At 58.2% G+C, this 17,595-nt stretch overlaps 1 protein-coding gene across 1 annotated transcript; it reads right to left on the bottom strand.

Annotated features, from left to right (window-relative positions):
• Nucleotides 1-768: 768 nt before the first annotated feature.
• CUNH14orf132 (chromosome unknown C14orf132 homolog) lies at nucleotides 769-14,313 on the bottom strand. Its single transcript, XM_036425801.2, has 2 exons — nucleotides 14,151-14,313; nucleotides 769-1,077 (listed from the first exon to the last, which is right to left on the bottom strand). The coding sequence occupies exons 1-2, from the start codon at nucleotides 14,175-14,177 to the stop codon at nucleotides 853-855; spliced, it is 252 nt and encodes an 83-aa protein (XP_036281694.1). The 5' UTR covers nucleotides 14,178-14,313; the 3' UTR covers nucleotides 769-852.
• Between the last annotated feature and the right edge of the window lie 3,282 nt (nucleotides 14,314-17,595).

The raw sequence follows: 17,595 nt of genomic DNA, 5'->3' as shown, positions 1-17,595 counted from the left end.
GCCCCTCCATGCGGGCCGGGGACCGGGGACCGCAGGCAGACCGCACCGGCCCCACGCCTCCGCGTGCCTGGGCGGACAGAGCCCTGCTCGCCGCCTTCTGCGTTTCAGGGAGAAGGACGCACATCTTCACGCGGGGCCCGGCCTGGCCCGGCGCAGATCTCGGTGGGAGGGTGCCGTCTCCTCTTTTCAGAAAGAAGAGGGCCACCCGCAGGTGAAGACCACCACCCCCGGTCTCCAGCGGCCTCCCCCTCCTCGGGGTGCCCGCGGCTTTGGGGTCTCCTAAGGAGCCGTGTCTGGGGACAAAGGGGTCGTTTGCAAGTCACACGAGGAACGTTCCAAGGCCCTTCGCGCAGCCCCCACCCATATCCCGGGGGCTGAGAGGGGGTGGAGACACTCAGACTCTGAGGGGGCCCTCGCCCGGCGCCCCGCCCCCAGGCGTGACGGACGAGGTGGCATGGAGACCCGACAGCTAGGCGGCTTTGTGCCGGGGAGCCCTCGCCCCGTGATGTCTGTGCTGGGAGCCCAAGGGGCGGCCCCCTGGAGCTTCTTGTTCTTGGGGTGCAGCCTCACCACGTCCCCGCCCTGCCCCTCGGCAGCCTGGCCCCATTGTGCCCGGGGGTGCTGGGCGCTCCCGCAAGGGCTTCGGGTCGGCGGGGGTGTGAAGTGAGGGCGCTGGGGCTTCAGGTCGGCGGGGGTGTGAAGTGAGGGCGCTGGGGCTTCAGGTCGGCGGGGGTGTGAAGTGAGGGCGCTGGGGCAGCTCCAGACAACCGGTGGAGGCCCTGGCCCGGTGGGCACTCCTGGTCCCGGGCCATGGGCGCTCCGCCCCGCCCCGCCCCGCCCGCAGAGCCGGCCTCAGAAGGTGAAGGCGTACACCACGCCCACCACCACGATGTTGCCCAGCGTGGCTATGACGGCGATCCACAGCAGGATGGCGTCGTTGGAGGAGCGGGCGGGCTCCTCGGGCGGGCCCTGGCCGCCGGACGCCGCGTGGATGTTGGTGGAGGAGTTGAAGAGCGAGTACTCGGTGCTGAAGTCCTCGTTGGGCGAGTCCATGAAGGCTCCTCCCATCATGGGCAGCTGTGGAGAGGGGGAGAGAGCGTCACTGGGGCCTGGGAGCTGGGGGAGGACGGCCCACCCCCCCATTCCTCCCCTGCCCCCCACAGGGCTGCTCAGCAGAAGGAGGCGGCCTTTGGTCCCCAAGTGATCCTGCCGAAGAGGGGAGGAGATGGAGGCTACATAATCCCTCCCCACGCTGGGCGCCTCCTGAGAAAGGGACAGAAAAGCCTTTTGAAGGGAAATCTTCCAAGCACGAAGCCAGCCCAGCCACAGAGGAGGCGAAGCGAGAGAGAGGGCCTCGGTGGCACAGGCTCGGTGGGGTGTGGGCTTGTGGGCTTCACCCTGTGTCCACCTCCTTCCCCAGGAGCCACCAGCAGGCCCTGGCACGCTGCAGCCAGCCACGACGGGCATCGTGCTCCTGGGCTGTGGGCCGTACAGTTACATTTGTTTGGGAGGGAGAACGTGCATCTGTTCCTGGCGTCCTAGGAGCCAGGAGACCAGGGTTCCGGCCCCACCGGAGCCGTGCCCCCTCTCCGAGCCTCGCCCCCTGGGGAGTGATCCACAGGGTCAAGGCCAGTGCTCAGAAGTCCTTGCCAGGCCCTGGGATGGCAGCTGTTGGAGGGCGAGGTTGTCAGATAAACCCGTCGTCAGGTAAACCTCAGAAAAAGCGGGACACCGGGTTCAATCGAAGCTTCGGGTGAACTTCAAAACAATTTTTTTAAATTATGAGTATACCCCAAATATCGCATTGGACATAATTTGGTAGACGCTGATACTTGCCCAGCCAGTGTGGCTCAGTGGTGGAGCGTCGGACCCATGAGCCAGGAGCTCACCGGTTCCATTACCGTAGATCAGGTCACAATCTACTGAGTTCAGTCCTGGGGCCTCCAGGGTCATAGGTTGCCGCTCAACCTCTGAGCCACGCCGGCCAGGCCGGATCTTGTTAATTTTAAATGAATTCTGCTGGGAACTGAGGAAAGACGGGCCACCCAGGGCGGTCCCCTGACCGGGGCTGCAGGGAGGGCGGAGCCTCAGGAGAAGCAGGCACCGGCTTCCATTCCTGCCTCACGGGTCAGCACAGGCTCCTGGAGGCGGGGGTGGGGGGTGGGGGATGGAGTGGGGGTTTATACTAATTCTACACAGTCTCTTCCGGAAAGTAGAAGAGGACACTTTCCACCTCATTTCAGGGAGCACTCCCCACACCGCGCGAACGATGCCAGCATCACCGGCCGCTGAAATCAAAGCTATGACAAGAAGCTGCAGATCCCTGGCCTGATTCCACACGGATGAAAAGTAGACGCAGATACTGGCAACGAGAATCCGGAGACTTAGAAAAAGGACACAGGATGCCCCCACATTCAAACATCCACAGCTGTGACTCACCGCCCTGGCAGAAATAAGAGGCAGCCAAGCACGGGCCCGGGGTAGATGCAGAAAACGCGTTTGTCAGAACTAAACACACGTTCCTGGTAAAAACCCTCAGCAAACTGGACCTGTAAAAACTCTACAAACAAACAGCCCAGAGCTAACATCGCACTTAAACTATGAATGGTATTTCTATATGCAAGCAACAAACCGCTGGGATTCAAAAAAAGTCCCACTTACAAGAGCACCAACATATAAAACAGTAAGTATAAATCTAACAAAATGTGTATGCGCTCTCTATCGTAAAAATAATAAAATATTGATGGAATAAATAAGAGAACATATAAATAAATGCAGAGATTTCCTATGGTCATAAGCTGGAAGATTCGATGTGAAGATGTGGATGCTTCCCCAGTTGGTGTCTGCATTCAGAACCACCCTCATTAAAATCCTAGCAGGCGTTTTTATTGATATACGTCTAGACAACATGGTTCCAGCGCATACACACCAAGTCAAAGGACCAAGTCTAGTCAAAATGGTTGGAAAAAGAAAAACAAGGTAGATGAACGCAGAGGACTTATTTCCAGACTTACTATAGAGCTATGTTATCCCAATAGCGTAGTGTTGGCAAAAGAGAAGGTACACAGACCAGTGAGTGGGACGCAGAAAAGGGCCCAGAAATAGAGTCAGATAAATGTGGCCCATTGATTTTTTTGTTTTTATTTGTTGTTGTAATCCTCACTCAAGGATATTTTCCTATTGATTTTTAGAGAGAGCGGAAGGGAGAGGGAGAGACAGAGAAACATCGATCTGAGAGAGTTACATTGATTGGTTGCCTCCTGCACACACCCCAACCAGGGCCAGGGAAACTGCAACCAAGGTACGTGACCTTGACCGGAATTGACCTTGAGACCCGTTAGTCCTTGGGCCAGTGCTCTATCCACTGAGCCAAACCGGCTAGGGCCAGTTGATTTCTTTAAAGACTGTGGTTGGAGGCCAGAGATACTGCTCTCCATCCCACAGAGCACGGACAGCCCCGGTCACACAGTTACCCAGCCCCCAAGGTCAATGCCAACGAGGGGAGAGGGCCGTCCCCACCTGCTGCTCCTGGCATGGGGTGCTGTGACATCCCAAGAAAAGAATTTTCTGAGACGTGGGCAGGAGAACGAGTGATTCTCATTTTAGTGTAATCCACCCTGAGTTTCCAAGGTTTCTTTCCCCTCAGTCTGGCCGAGGAGGAAGTTCGTTTGCCTCCCTCCATGGGGGTGAAGATCAGCAGGGTCCCCAATTTTCTTTCCGTGTCTGCACGGTCCAATACTGCTCCGGCTTCCTCCTGCCATCCACAGGCCCACATGACTATAGAGGAAACATGGGTGAATGTAAGGAAGCCACCAGCAAGAGAGAGAGAGAGAGAGAGAGAGAGAGAGAGAGAGAGAGAGAGAGAGAGAGAGAGAGAGAGAGAGAGAGAGAGAGCCTTTATTCTAAAATGTCCCTGTGCTTGTGGTGGCCATGCCGAATCTGGCCAATGATCTTTGTTCCCAGGTGTGACTGACAGGCAGGTGCCTGCTCGTTGTCACCCCAACATTACTGGGCATATGTCTGTCTTCCCTTAGTTGGGTCCCAGTGTTTTGTGGGGTACAGGCCATGGCTCTCTGAGGAGTGCAAAGCTGCAGCTTCCCAGTGAAGCTGCCCGAACGAGGGACGAATCCCTCCTCCCCCACTCCACCTGGCTCCCCCTTTCGCCTTTCCTATAACCCGCTGGTTACCACGCATCACCAACGGCGTGCAGGCTGGGAGGCCTGATTGTTATGAGGCTCAGAAGCAGGCAAAACTGGCCTCAGGCCAGGATATTCGTTCCTCCTGGGGGGTGGTGAAATCTGGGAGGAGGCAGGAGGGGGTTCTGGATGGGGGCTGGAGGGCTGCTAGTTCAGATCTGGGTCCCGGTTACACGGGGACGTGGAGGAACGGCATGAGCTCCCGCAGTCCTGCGTTTATTCTCCGTCAGCAGGGGTCCTTTAAGAAGATGCAGGGAGCGTGGCCGGTGCGGCTCAGTGGGTGAGTTCCGACCCAGGCACCAAGAGGTCACGGTTCCATTCCCAATGAGGGCACAGGCCTGGGTTTCGGGCTGGATCCCCAGTGGGTGGCGTTGTGCAGGAGGCAGCTGATCAACGCTTCTCTCTCATCACTGACGTTTCTATCTCTCCCCCTCTCCCTTCCTCTCTGACATCATTGAAAACATATTTTTTAAGAAATCAAGTCTGTACTGCGCTCTGCAGGAACCCTGCCTGCTGAAGAGAAATCGTCTCAGAAGCAGACACCAGGGCCTCGGAGGCTCACCAGGCCAGGCCCGGGGTCGTGCTGACAGCCGTGCAGTGGGGCAGAGAGCGCCCTGCAATCCTCTGTGCAAACCCTGGTCCACTTCAGCTTGGAAAGGATCTGGGCCTGTCCCCGAGGGGCCTGGAAGGGGGCGCCCACAGAGCAGGCCCTGAGAGGCCCCTGACGCCCCCCAGCGGGTGGAGGGAGCCGGGGTGGGAGTTTCCCAAGAGGAGGTTGGAAGGCCTCCTTTCCCATGGGAAAGGACACCCTGGGGCGTCAGAGGGCTGGCGCTGCACACTGCACACTGCACACCGCACACTGCACGGCGGCTGGGGCGGCGCTGCCCGCCTCTGCACAGCAGGGGAGAGAGAAGGGAAGACACCAAGGGCGATACCAAGGCCCACTGGTCTTTTTGGCTTTTCTCTCCTGATTAACGGGGAACCACCCGAGACTGTGATGCCCGTCACGGGGTGGGAGGGGAAAGGGTGGAAAGGGAAAGGGGGAGGCAGGGGCTGGGGTTCAGCCAGGTGCCAAGGCAGGGGCTGTCCCCACGGACGGCCCAGCCACAGACGCGCTAGCTCACCCAAGCCCGGTCCTCCCTAACCTGGGCCAGCACGCCGCCTGCCCCGCGGTGGGCAGGGGGGGTCAGAGGTGATGTGGGCACAGTGGGCACAGTGGGTGACTTGCTGGGGATGCAGGGGGCAGAGGAAAGCTGCCAGTGAGGGCATTTGACCTCAAACTGCGCCGAAGGCCCAGGGCAGCGGGAGAGAGGATTTATCTTCGGGGGTGGAGGAGGGATGAGCTTCTGAGACAGAGATGAAGCATGAGGATAATGTCCTGTGGAGGATCAGTGAGCACACCTCAGAATTATGCTGAGGCGCTTCTTCCTGTGCACCTGGCTCACCCACCATCTGTCCTATACGGGCTATCCAGCAGATAATGAGCTCTACTTAGAAGGAAACACAGTGTCTGACACACACACACACACACACACACACACACACACCTACTCATTCATATCTATCACTGAGCCCAGATGTCTGTGATGCCTGGCCCTAACCATCTGCTATTTGTCAAAGACTTAAAGCAAACAGCTCCTCTGTAGAAAGTCAATAAAAATAAATAAATAAATAAATATTCCAATCAGGAGGTAGAGATTTTCAGATTGGATTTTAAAAACAAGCTGAAGTGGCACAGAGATCCGGGTTTGAATTTTAGTTGTGTGCCCTGGGCGAGTGCTTCTGCCTCTCTAAGCCTCAGTTCCCTCATCTGTAAAATGGGTCTTAACATTGTCTGTTCCACGGAGCTCTCAAGGATTTAGTGAGACTCTGTGTATTGTCCAACAGAAGGCCTGCCTGGTATCCCTCGGCATGTGATACATGGCATCTATGAGAAGAAGGCACAGGGGCATCTTGAGGGGATAGAAGGGAGTGAGAGTGAACAGAGGGGGGTTTCCATCATCTCAGAGTAGGAGGAGGTGGGGCTCAGACCCCCCTCCAAAGCAGGCCTGGCACACAGTGAATGCTCTAAAACAGCGGTCGCCAACCTTTCAGACCTCACGGACCACCAGTGGTCCTCAGACCACCAGTTGGCGACCACTGGTCTAAAACACTCAAGTTTTTAATTGGAGATGTGCAATGGCCTCGATCCAGATGCCCCAGTTTTCTTAGCGCCGTGGGATACAATTATTGCAAGAAAGACAGAAAGCCTTGGCTCTTAAAACACCATCTGAAAATCTGGCCCACAAAAAGCACTACACAGTTTTACTTTCTCTTTAACTGCTCATTGCTCCCCTGCAAACAGGTAGCCATGTATTCTCTCCCAAGGCTGGGCTAATTAGAATCCTATATAAGAAAAGCCTAATATGCAAGTCGACCGAATGGTGCAACTACCAGCGGGAAGACCAGTCGCTATGGCGCACACTGACCACCAGAGGACTGATGCTCAATGCAGGAGCTGCCCAAGCCCGCAGGCCCCAGGCCAGCCAAGGTGGGTGCCAGTGGGGGGCCCCCAAATTGCCCTGCTGGTGGTTCCACAGATGGACCCTGATCACTGGCCAGCCTAGGGACCCTACCCATGCACGCATTTTGTGCACCGGGCCTCTAGCGATAAAATATTATATTTAAATATTTTCAACAGGGTCTTGGAAGTGCAACAAGGCCCTTCTGTTAAAAAGATTTGAGAGAACAGAGTTTGTACTGTAATGATAACGCTCGCTTTAAAAAAAGTAGTCCCTGGCTGGGGACACATTCTCTGAGCAGCAGATTGCTGGCCTCCGTGGAATTCTGTTTTCTGGGCAATCTGGGTCCCTCTGGGAGGAAACACTCCTGCTGCTCTCCTGCAGAAACCTGGGGCGATCCCCAGCCCTGCACTGGCAGGACCAGGACAGTTCCAGGAGACATCCCATCCCCTCAGCAAATGTCTTGTTTTCCTTCCCTCCATGGAAATGATTAAAATGCAAGTTAGCTGTGAGCCTCCCAGGAGCCAGAGGGAGGGAGGGGTGGAGACAGCGGGGCTGGGGGAGGTGGCGGCTAGGCTGAGGCCACACCTGGTGTCTTTCAGAAAGGCCCACCCGTGTCCACATTCCGTCCAGTGTCCACATTCCGTCCGGGGGGACCATGGCCTCCCGCCAGCAGGGCCAGCGCTCTAAGTGCAGGGCTGCGGGGAGAGGGGGGAGGGGTGCCTGCGCAAACCCAGGAAGCCTCCTCAGATGGCTCCTGCAGGCAGTGACCCCGCCGCTCCCGCCCGCCTCCTCCCTCCACCCGCGTCCCTCCATGACGCAGGGAGCGGTCTCACCGGGGGTGCACAGCAGCCTGACTACATGGAACTGCCATTTTGGAGGTCACCATGGTCCACTATCAGCAGCCCATGTGTTCAGCCTCCTCCTTCTGGATGACTTACTTCTCTCCCGGTGTGGCTGTTGACGACAGGGTCCTGTCCAGCCCCATCCACCGCAGCCCCAGACACACCCCTGCTCGGCCAGGACCCAGAGCTGGCTGCCGCCATTCCTTCCCTCCCTCCCGGACACCATGCCGCCCCCACTTCAAGGGTGAGATCTGATCCCCACCCCACCCCCAGCCCCCCAAGCCTCAGCACTCCCTGGGCCCAAAGAAAGCGAAGTGAGCGACACTGGACTCCCCAGGCCGGGTCGTAAGGGGTGCTGCAGCGTCCGTCCACCCGGGGACGCGTTGGAGAGGGAGGCAGGGCCACAGGAGTGCAGAGACCGCCTCTGGGCACGCGCGGGACAAAACCGAGCGGAGAGCACGGGGTCCAGCTCGGTTCGGGTCCCGCACAATATTTAACTGGAGATTACTGCTGTACGCCGCTAACTAACCAGACTGATAAATTGAAACAGCTCACATCACGGCTGGCTGGTGTTAAAAGAAATGAATTAGTTGCCAGGATGTGAAGATGCAGACTGCGTGCACAAATCCAGCTTTCCGTTTTTGGGGAACCTGGGAAGGAGCTCCAGGGCGGAGCGGAGCTGGGCTGAGGGCTGCGTCCCCTCCAGGCCAGGCCCTGCTCTGCAAGCCCCGGCCCCTCACCCCTCGCTCCAGCCCATGGAGTCACCTGCCTGGCCCCCAGCTCCCTGGTTTCATCTCCCGCCCCTTCCCCACCCTTGGTCCAACCAATGGGAACCTGCAACCCCCACCCCCAACAGGAGACACTCTTCCCAGCCCAGTCCACTGCCAGCCTGTGTGCATGCATCCCCTCCGCATGGAACGCCTCTGTCTTTACGGCCGTGCGTCCGCACACTCAGCCCAGCTCACACCTCCAGGAGCCTTCCCTGGCCCGGGGCCTCCTCCAGGCTCCCGGACATCTGGGTTGACCTCCACCTGTCCTGGATCGGGGACGCAGCAGGGCCTGTGCCCCCCCTCCTCCCCGGCCGCCAGCACTCCAAGCAGGGAGGGTCTGGCTCATGGGAAACACTTTCTGAATTTTGTTCCCATTCCACAGGTGATGAAACTGAGGCTTAGACGACTGATCTGCCTACTGCTTCTCTCAGAGCAGTGGCCAGAGCCTGCTATGGGTTGAACTGTGTCTCCCAGGAAGACAAGTCCTAACTCCCGGTACCTGTGAAGGTAACCTTTGAAACTGGGATCTCTGCAGATGTCCCGGAGCTGAGATGAGTCCTGAGGCTGGCTCTAATCTCCTGATAAGAAGGGGAGAAGAGACACAGAGACGCACAGAAAGAGTGCCGAGAGCGATGATGGAGGCAGAGATTGGAGGGCTGTGTCTCCGAGCAGGAAGGCTGGGCTGCCAGCAACGCTATGGCGCTAGGAGAGGTGCGGAGTACACCCCCTGCAGAGACCTCGGCCCCGTGGACCAGCGGCAGAATGGGGAGAGGATAAACGTCTGCTGTTTGAGCCACTCAGTTTGTGTCCCGCTTCAGCAGCCGCGGGAAATGAGTGCAGAACTCTCTCACGACGTGTTTAAAACGCACACAAACACAATGCTGTGTGTACCTGGCAGGATCCAGAAGTCCTGAAGCTGACCGTGGGGGTCCCTGGTTAACACCCCCTCAGGTTAACCCCCTGCCCCACAGCACCTGGACTGCTCATCGAGGTGGTAGGTGACATGAAAGGATGGTCCAGTGGTTAGCAGATGGGGCTTCCCTCCTGGCCCCTCTGCCTCGTGGCCGAGCCACCCTGGCTCTCCATCCCCTCCAGTCTGTGCCGGGGCGGGGGGAGGAGTAAACACCCTGACACAGGTTTCCCACCTGCGGCAGGTGTGGTCCGGAGGGAGGGGAGGGAGAACCTTCATTTGGGAGCAGGCTCCCAGGTCTGCCATCCGGCCCTCACTATGTGAAGTAGCTGAATGGACGCTGGGGTGCCTTCCAGGGACCGTATGACCTTTATGACCGAAAAGGAACCAGAGGGCCACGGATCTGCCCCGTCTCGCCAGGGGAAGGCAGCCCTGAAGGGAGGTTTAAGCTCCAGTCTCAGCCTGGCCTGGACACTGGAATCGGCTGGGGAGGGGGAGGAATGCTCTGAGGGAGTGTCGGGGGGCGGGGGGGAGCAGGACTCTTGGACACTCCCAGGGGGTCCAGGGGCCACAGCAGCTGGCACTCCAGGGTCAAGGTAGGTCACTGGGGTCAGTGCAAGATGAGACCAGACTGGGCTTCGTGCGGTGCTTGCTCTGCAGGCGCCTCAAACAGGAAAATGGGAGCGCTGTCCCCGTGCTGGCCAGCACACAGTAGGCGCCTTTTGTGTTCACCCCTTCCTGCAGCGTGGAGGTCGAATTCCTTGCGGACGGTGGACTCCCTCAGAGCGAGCATTCCCAGAGTTCCCGGAGGGAGCTGCCCGCTTCCTACCAGCTCCCCCGGGGCCCCGTCACCCCACGGCCTCTGGTCAGGGAAGCCACCAAGGCCAGCGCGGATCTGGGGAGAAAGGATGAGATGGCCCCTGATGCAGGGGCAGCATCACTTCCAGGAAGGAGGGAAGGGATGAAGGGGGCCGTCTGTGGGGAGGGGCTACCCACCAATGACTCAGTCCTCAGAGTCTGTGGTTCTCCAGCCCCTGGGTCTGGCTAGCCTGCCCCCTGACCACTGCTGGCACAGAGAAACAGACTCCTGTTCACTGCCCAACCCTCCAGGGCCCCGGGGGCTGTGTGTGTGTGTGTGTGTGTGGGGGGGGTGCTGGGTGTGTCCAGCCTGGAGGAGGTGGCTGAGCACCGCCAGGGCTCAGGGTGAGTGTGGTCCGAGAGCCGTGTTCTCACAGCTCCAGGGCCACAGCCGCCTCTAAGCCGAGCACAGCTGGGCCTCCACGCCCAGCACCCGCAGCACGGAGGATGCGCGGCCTAAGAGGATTTGCCGAATAACGATGTGCACCCTGTCCATCCACGGGGGTGTCTCTGCAATGCCTGGCTTTTGAGAGGGAAATCTTTCTGAAACAGCTTATGTCCCCTGGGTTAAAAAGCCCCACAGAATTGTTAACTAATTTCAGAGAGGAAGGGAGAGGGAGAGAGAAACAGAAACATCAGTGATGAGAGAGACTCATTCATTGGCTGCCTCCTGCACACTCCCCACTGGGGATCCAGCCCAAAACCCGGGCCTGTGCCCTGACCGGGAATCAAACCGTGACTTCCTGGTTCATAGGTTGATGCTCAATCACTGAGCCATGCGAGCTGGGCCCCTGGGCCTTTTAGAGCCACAGACAGGAATCACATTTCACAAAATTCTGAAGGTAGGCAGCGTGGGTTGGGGTTCACTTGGGTCTGAGTTCTTGGGCTCAGTCAGTCCGTCAAACTGTGGTGCGCCCCTGACTCCCCCAGCCCTTCCGCTTGGTCCTCTATGGCAGCTCACGAACCACCAGGTGTCCGTGACCACAGGTTGGCAACCGCGGCTCTATGGGGCTGAGGTCTGCCCCAACCGCTGCTCAGCCTCCACGTCCCTGCTCCGAGACCTGCTGGTTCAAGTGAACGTCTCCTCCCACCTGCCGGCGCCTCAGTGACTGGCCCCGGCCTCTCCTCCAGCTCCCTGCACCCCTCCCTGAGTACATGGGTGGGGGGGAAGGGGTCTCCTGCCTGCCTCTGCCCAGAACGCCCTCCTTCCCGGGCCCACCAGGAACCTTACCTGCTCTCCTCCACCAGAGCTGCGCCCGCACAGCCCGGTGATGCAGGGCTGTGGGAGGAGAGCCTCTGGCACCTCAATGCACCGCCTTTTCCCGAGAACAGCTGCTCATGCTCCTGCATCTTCTCTGGCCCCCATCTAGCAGACACCTGTGGAGGACCCACTACGTGCCAGCCAGCTTGGTCACCCCTGCTGGGGATGGCCCGGCTCATCATTTCTCCAATACCCGGGAGTACCCAGAATGCAGCTCTGCCCCCAGAGCCCCCATCCCAGGGCCTGACACGGAGCTTGGCCCAAGGCAGGGACTTGACATCTGCTGAGCACGTGGCTGGGGTGCGACCACCTCTCCCCTACGGCTCGATGCTGATGTGCGGGGACCGGGCCTCAGCCTCCCACTGCACGCCCGCAGCACGCTGGCCACGCACTGTCAGCGCCACAGAGAAAGGAGTGAGGGTTCCTGCCCAGGGGGACAGGGCAGCACCAGATTGCCACCCCGTGGACCACCGGAGAGATGAGCCATCCTTAACTATGTCCTCCCTGCATCTCCACCGTGTCCCAGGGTGAAGCAACGAGGTGGAATTCTGGGAGAGCATCAGCTTAGCTCCCCGGACCCAGGTTTGAAACCCAGCTCTTCCCGTCCTCGAGGAAAATGATTGGATCGTGTTGACCTTTGACTTCCTGACCTGTCAAATGGGGGCGGCAGCACCTGGGTTCCAGACTCACGATTCCCTGTAAGATGCTCTATAAACCCATTACAATTCCCTGTAAGGTGCCCCATAAACCCAGGGTGTCGCCCCCATGCCCCACTGCCCCTTGTCCCATGCCCAGGGCTGAGTGTGGAATAAATGCGCCACTGGAACCCAGAGTGCAAACCAACAGGAACCCAATCTCTGTGCAGGCTCAGCCTATAGGCGCTCCAAAGCCCTCTGTTTATTTTGTCTTGTTACCATAGCAACTCATGATGCTCCAGCCAGCAGAGATCAACTTATTTTTTTAACCACAGAAGTGCCAGCTGTTCGGGGGGACCCAAAGGGGAGCCGCTGGCCCCTCTAGAAATAAGTCCACGGAGACTGCCTGCCACCAGGTAGGTGAAGTCACCGCTGTGTGAGAGATGTCCACGCGGCAATATTTTACACGTGGGTTTAGAAATAGGAGACCGAGGACTCGGCGGGGAAAGGCCAGCGGCCCTCTAGAGCACATGTCAAACACAAGGCCCGCGGGCCAAATCCGTCCCGCCAGGCCTTGCAATGTGGCCCGCACCGCGCTGTCATCACTGCACTCTGCCGCGTTTCCATCACAATGACAGTTTCTGACTGTTCAGTAAACCATTCGGCCCGCGATTTAGGCTGGATTTTAGATTTTGGCCCCTTCTCTGATTGAGTTCGACACCCCTACTCTAGAGCAATCGGCATCATGGCAAACTCGACCAGAGCTGCTGGAACTGGCTCTGGGTTCTCTGGAGCCAATCTGGGGCTCCTGCCTCCCTCCTTTCATGCCTGCCCCTGGGGACTCTCTGTCCCGTCAGCCTGGATTTTACTGTTACTTTAAAAATATATAATCCTTTATGGATTCCAGAGGGGAAGGGAGAGGGAGAGAGAGCTAGAAATGTCAGTGATGAGAGAGAATCATGGATCACCTGCCTCCTGCACACGCCCCACTGGGGATGAAGCCCACAACCCAGGCATGTGCCCTGATCGGGAATCAAACCATGACCTCCGGGTTCATAGGTCGACGCTCAACCACCAAGCTGAGCCACGCCGGCCGGGCTTCACTGTTACTTTTTAAATAGGCCTCCACCACCGAGAAGTTTGGGGGGAAAGAAAAGTGTCCCCTCAAACTCCACCCCTGCAAAATGAAACAGCGGCAAGTGGGCCCGGCTACAGGCCCAGGGCACAGTGGGAGCCTCATGGCCGTCCCACCTCTGAGCCCCCAGACTACCCAACCTTACAGCCGGTGCAGGCTCTGAACTGGTACATCGGGACCTATTTTCCCAGCCAGCCCAGCGAGGCCCTTCCCTGGAGCCAGACTGGCCCTGGGCTCAGAAAGGTCACTCAGCTAGAGGAGCGTGTGTGTGTGTGTGTGTGTGTGTGTGTGTGTATGTGTGTGTGTTCTGTGCTGGGAGCCTTGAAGGCACAAAGGATCCCTGACCGCAAGGCTCCAGGGTTCTCTGGGAAAAGAGATGGAGGATGGGAAGTCACCTGTGCCCCAACCTGTTCTGCAGGGGAAGAGTTATGGTCCCGCGCTCTGATGGCTACAGACTGGGCACAAAGCAAACAGGAAAAAACCATCGCTGTGCGTGGCGCCTGGCGGGTCACAAAGCAGTTTCCGGCTCCGCTCTGGTCTCCGCTTCAAGAGGAGAAAGGGGAGGGGGGGATGGCAACTGACAGATTGCCTGGCGCCTCCGGAAGACAGAATGGGAAGAGCGAGGCTGCTCGCCACCCAGATGCACACATCTGGGCTGCTGGGCCCTGAAGGGCTCCAGGGTCCCCCCTCCCCCGCCCGCCCCAGAGGAACAGCAGGTGGTGGTGGCGGCGGGGGCGGGGGGGCGTGTGATCAGGGCGCGGGGCGGGGCAGGGGGGTGGACAGGGCGGGGGTGACCCGCACCGCCAGGCCCTTCGCAGCCTGGGAACAGGGGACCCGTGAGGTCTGGGCACAGGCCCGCCCACCCCCGGGCACCCGATCAAGCTCGCCCTCCGGGGCGCGCGCACCAGGTGGGGGTGCCGGGCGCGGGACAAAGGACGGGACGTGGATCCCCAACCCAGTGCCCGCCCGGCCTCCCGGCGGCTCAGCACAGGGGTCGGTGGGGAGACCGGGCCGGAGCCCGCCCTAACCCGGGCGGTACCTGCGCGGCCATGAAGGAGAGGTCCATGGTGCCGGCTGCCGGGGCCGCTGCGCCCGCGCCCGAGTCTTCGCCGCCGCTGCGGGCCCGGCGGGTGCACAGTGCGGGGGGCGGCGGGCGGCGCACAGCGTCCGGATCGCAGCTGCGGGGGCAGGCGGCGGGCGGCGGGCGCCCCCTCGGCGGTCCCGGCGCGGCGACGTCCCAGCCCGATCGCGCCCGGGGTGGCTCGGCGCTCGGGCTCCAGACAGCAACTGTGCGGAGGGCGGGGGGATCCGATCGGAATCGGGATCGGGGGCGGGGCGGGGCGGGGCGGGTGGACCGGGTGCTCCCGCACGTGACCACGTCCAGACCCACCCCGAGGGCGGGGCGGGGCGGCGGAGCGGCGGAGCCCCTGGGCGTTCACAGTCCTTTCTCTGTGGGCCCCATGGAGAAACTGAGGCCTGAGGTTACCGAGCTGGTTGGTGCTGGAACCCCAGTCCACTCCCCACCCCGCCCCGGGCTGCTGAGCCCCGCCCGTCAGGGGGGCGAGCAGGGCTCTCCTGGGCCTGGCATGCCTGTTCCCAGCCTGGAGGGCCAGGGTCCCGGTGACCCAACGAGGTCTGCCAGCTGCGCCCCCGGTCCGGCGTGCTGGGCCTGGAGCTGGGCAGAGGGAGTTTGAACATGGCCTCTCTTTGGCGCGCTCTGCCAAGGTAGCGTCTTTCTGAGCCCTGGCTTCCAGTCTGCAGATCGAAGACAACAGAACCAGAGAATTAAGGACAAAATGTACCGGACACAGTGTCTACAGGGATGTGAGCTCTGCCTGGGCAGCGTGGCTCAGGGGCTGAGCTTCCACCTATGAGCCAGGAAGTCACTGTTGGATTCCCACTCAGAGTGCTTGCTTGCCTTGGTGTGGGCTCCATCCCCAGCAGGGGGCATGCTGTAGGTGGCAGATCCATGGTTCTCTTCATCATTTACATTGTTATCTCTCCCTCTCCTTTCCTCTCTGAAATCAATTTAAAAAATTATGTTTTTTAAAAGTTGCCAACAGCCGAAACCGGTTTGGCTCAGTGGATAGAGCATCAGCCTGCGGACTTTAAGGTCCCGGGTTCGATTCCAGTCAAGGGCATGTACCTGGTTTGCAGGCACATCCCCAGTAGGGGGTGTGCAAGAGGCAGCTGATTGATGATTCTCTCTCGTTGATGTTTCTAACTCTCTATCCCTCTCTCTTCCTCTCTGTAAAAAATCATTAAAAAAAAAAAGTTTCCAACAAAAGCTTGAATGGAACTACTTTTGCTGGTAAACCACTCTATTGACATATACTTTTCATGCATGTACCCATTTTACAGATACAGGTTGAAGAGTCTGGTACACACCTGAGGAGAGCGGCTGCAGTGTCTGGGCAGGTTCAAGCCTGGGACTAATGAGAGGGCACCATCCTCTCGTGGCAAAGCCACCTGCAAGTCCCAGCACAATTATAGCCAAAGGCTGTGGTTGTAAGCTTGACGTATGGTCCAAGCCTGTGGGCCCACACGGCTGAGTGATATAGGCTGCAGGTGGTGCAGCAGGGAAACAAAGCTTGGTCATGTGCATGTAATTGAGTAGATTCGAAACTGAGAGAACATTGTGACCATGCCCTCACTTTGCCTCGTGGAATCTGGGTATAAAATAAGACTCAGTTTGCAGGTTGTGGCGCTCTCTCTTCATCAGAGAGGGCAACGTCCCACTCAGACCCAGCTTTATTCTCTTGTCTGTCTTTTCTTCATCCTTCACTGCCCCCTCTCAGGCTCACTGAACCTGGCTGTGCTGGTGCGGCACCCCCCTCCCCCCATGTAATCAGTACTACAATCAAGTGAGGGAACATCCCACTCACCCCACAAGCTCCCTCTGTCCTCTGCAGCCCCCCCCCCCCCCATGTTCCCCAGCCCCAGGTTTCTGTTCTCCAGGTGGTGAGATCGGGCAGGTGCCTCTCACTACAGGTTAGCTGTGTCTTTCCGGGATCATTCTGTAGACGGAATCACGGGGAACATGCTCCTTCCTGTCTGGTTTCTTCCGCTCAGCAGGATGGTGTTGGGACTCCCCATGTTGCCGCATATATCTCGGTAGCTCCCTGTTACGCCCAAATAGCAGGGGGATGTCCGGATGGTCCACAGGATTGCCCGTTCTCCTGCCATGGACGTTTGGATCGTGTCCAAGCTTGGGGCTGTTGTGAATACAGCGCCGGTCACGTCTTTGTAGAGGCGGCTGTGCTCATTGTCTTGGGCAGTAACGCAGGCATGGAGCTGCTGGGTTTTCCATTGATAAGGAATTGCCTCACTGTTTACCTAGCATTTGGACTCTTTTCATTCCTCCCGACAGTGGATGAGAACTCCATTCCTCCTTCTTCTCACCAGCACTGGGTGTGCTCATCGTTTTCAACTCGGCTGTTCTAGTGGGTGTCACAGTGCTGAGTTACAGCCCACACCAGCGTCTCCCTGATGGGGGCAGTGGGGGCGGGGTTTTGGGGGGGTGGAGGGTGGGGGTGGGGGGTAGAGAGGTGGGGAGGTGGAGCGTGTCTCCCACATGCTCATCATCCACCATTGGTATGCTTTCTGCTGTGAGAGCCTGTTCCAGGCTTTCACCCATTTTTAAAAATTGGATTATGCCCTAACCGGTTTGACTCAGTGGATAGAGCTTCGGCCTGCAGACTCAAGGGTCCCAGGTTCAATTCCAGCCAAAGGCATGTACCTTGGTTGTGGGCACAACAACAGTGGGGAGTGTGCAGGAGGCAGCTGATCGATGTTTCTTTCTCATCGATGTTGCTAACTCTATTCCTCTGCCTTCCTCTCTGTAAAAAATCAATAAAATATCTTAAAAAAATAAATAAAAATTGGATCACTCGTCACTTAATTATTGAGATGTAAGCGTTTTTCCTGTGCTTTGGAGACAAAGCCTCTGTCAGGTGTCCGATCTGCAAATGTTTTCTCTCCGCCGTGGCTTTTTTCCATGGTCTCAATGGTGTTTGTCACAGAAAAGTTCTTACGTTTGATAAAATCCAATGGCTCTTTTTTCCCTGTTCTTTTATGAGTGAGTTTTGTGATCTAAGAAACCGCTGCCTACCTCAATGTCAGGGAGATCTTCTTCCTCCCCATCTTCCCAGGAAGTGTTATGGCCACAGCATTTATGTTCACGTCTATGACCTGTTTCTGGTTTTATATATGATGTGAACTAAAGCTTGAGGTTCTTTTTTTTGTTGTTCTTTCCCAAAAGGATGTCCAACTGTGCCAGCACCATTTACTGTAATGACTTCTCCTCTCTCCATGGAATTAGCCAGGACTAAGACTAAATTTAAGGAAGCACAGCATTTAAGGCGGCACACATTCTCGGGTGCCAATCCTGCACTTGTGCAACCCTGAGCGTGCCTGTTTCCTTAAAATCGGATGCCTGGGCACCTTGCTGGCCCCGCCCACTGACGGGTACGCACCTAGCAGCT

The sequence above is a fragment of the Pipistrellus kuhlii genome, unplaced genomic scaffold (assembly GCF_014108245.1).
Source record: "Pipistrellus kuhlii isolate mPipKuh1 unplaced genomic scaffold, mPipKuh1.p scaffold_m20_p_85, whole genome shotgun sequence".
NCBI lineage: Eukaryota > Metazoa > Chordata > Mammalia > Chiroptera > Vespertilionidae > Pipistrellus > Pipistrellus kuhlii.
Note: the sequence above shows the minus strand (reverse complement) of the source record. Positions and strands in the feature narration are given on the sequence as shown.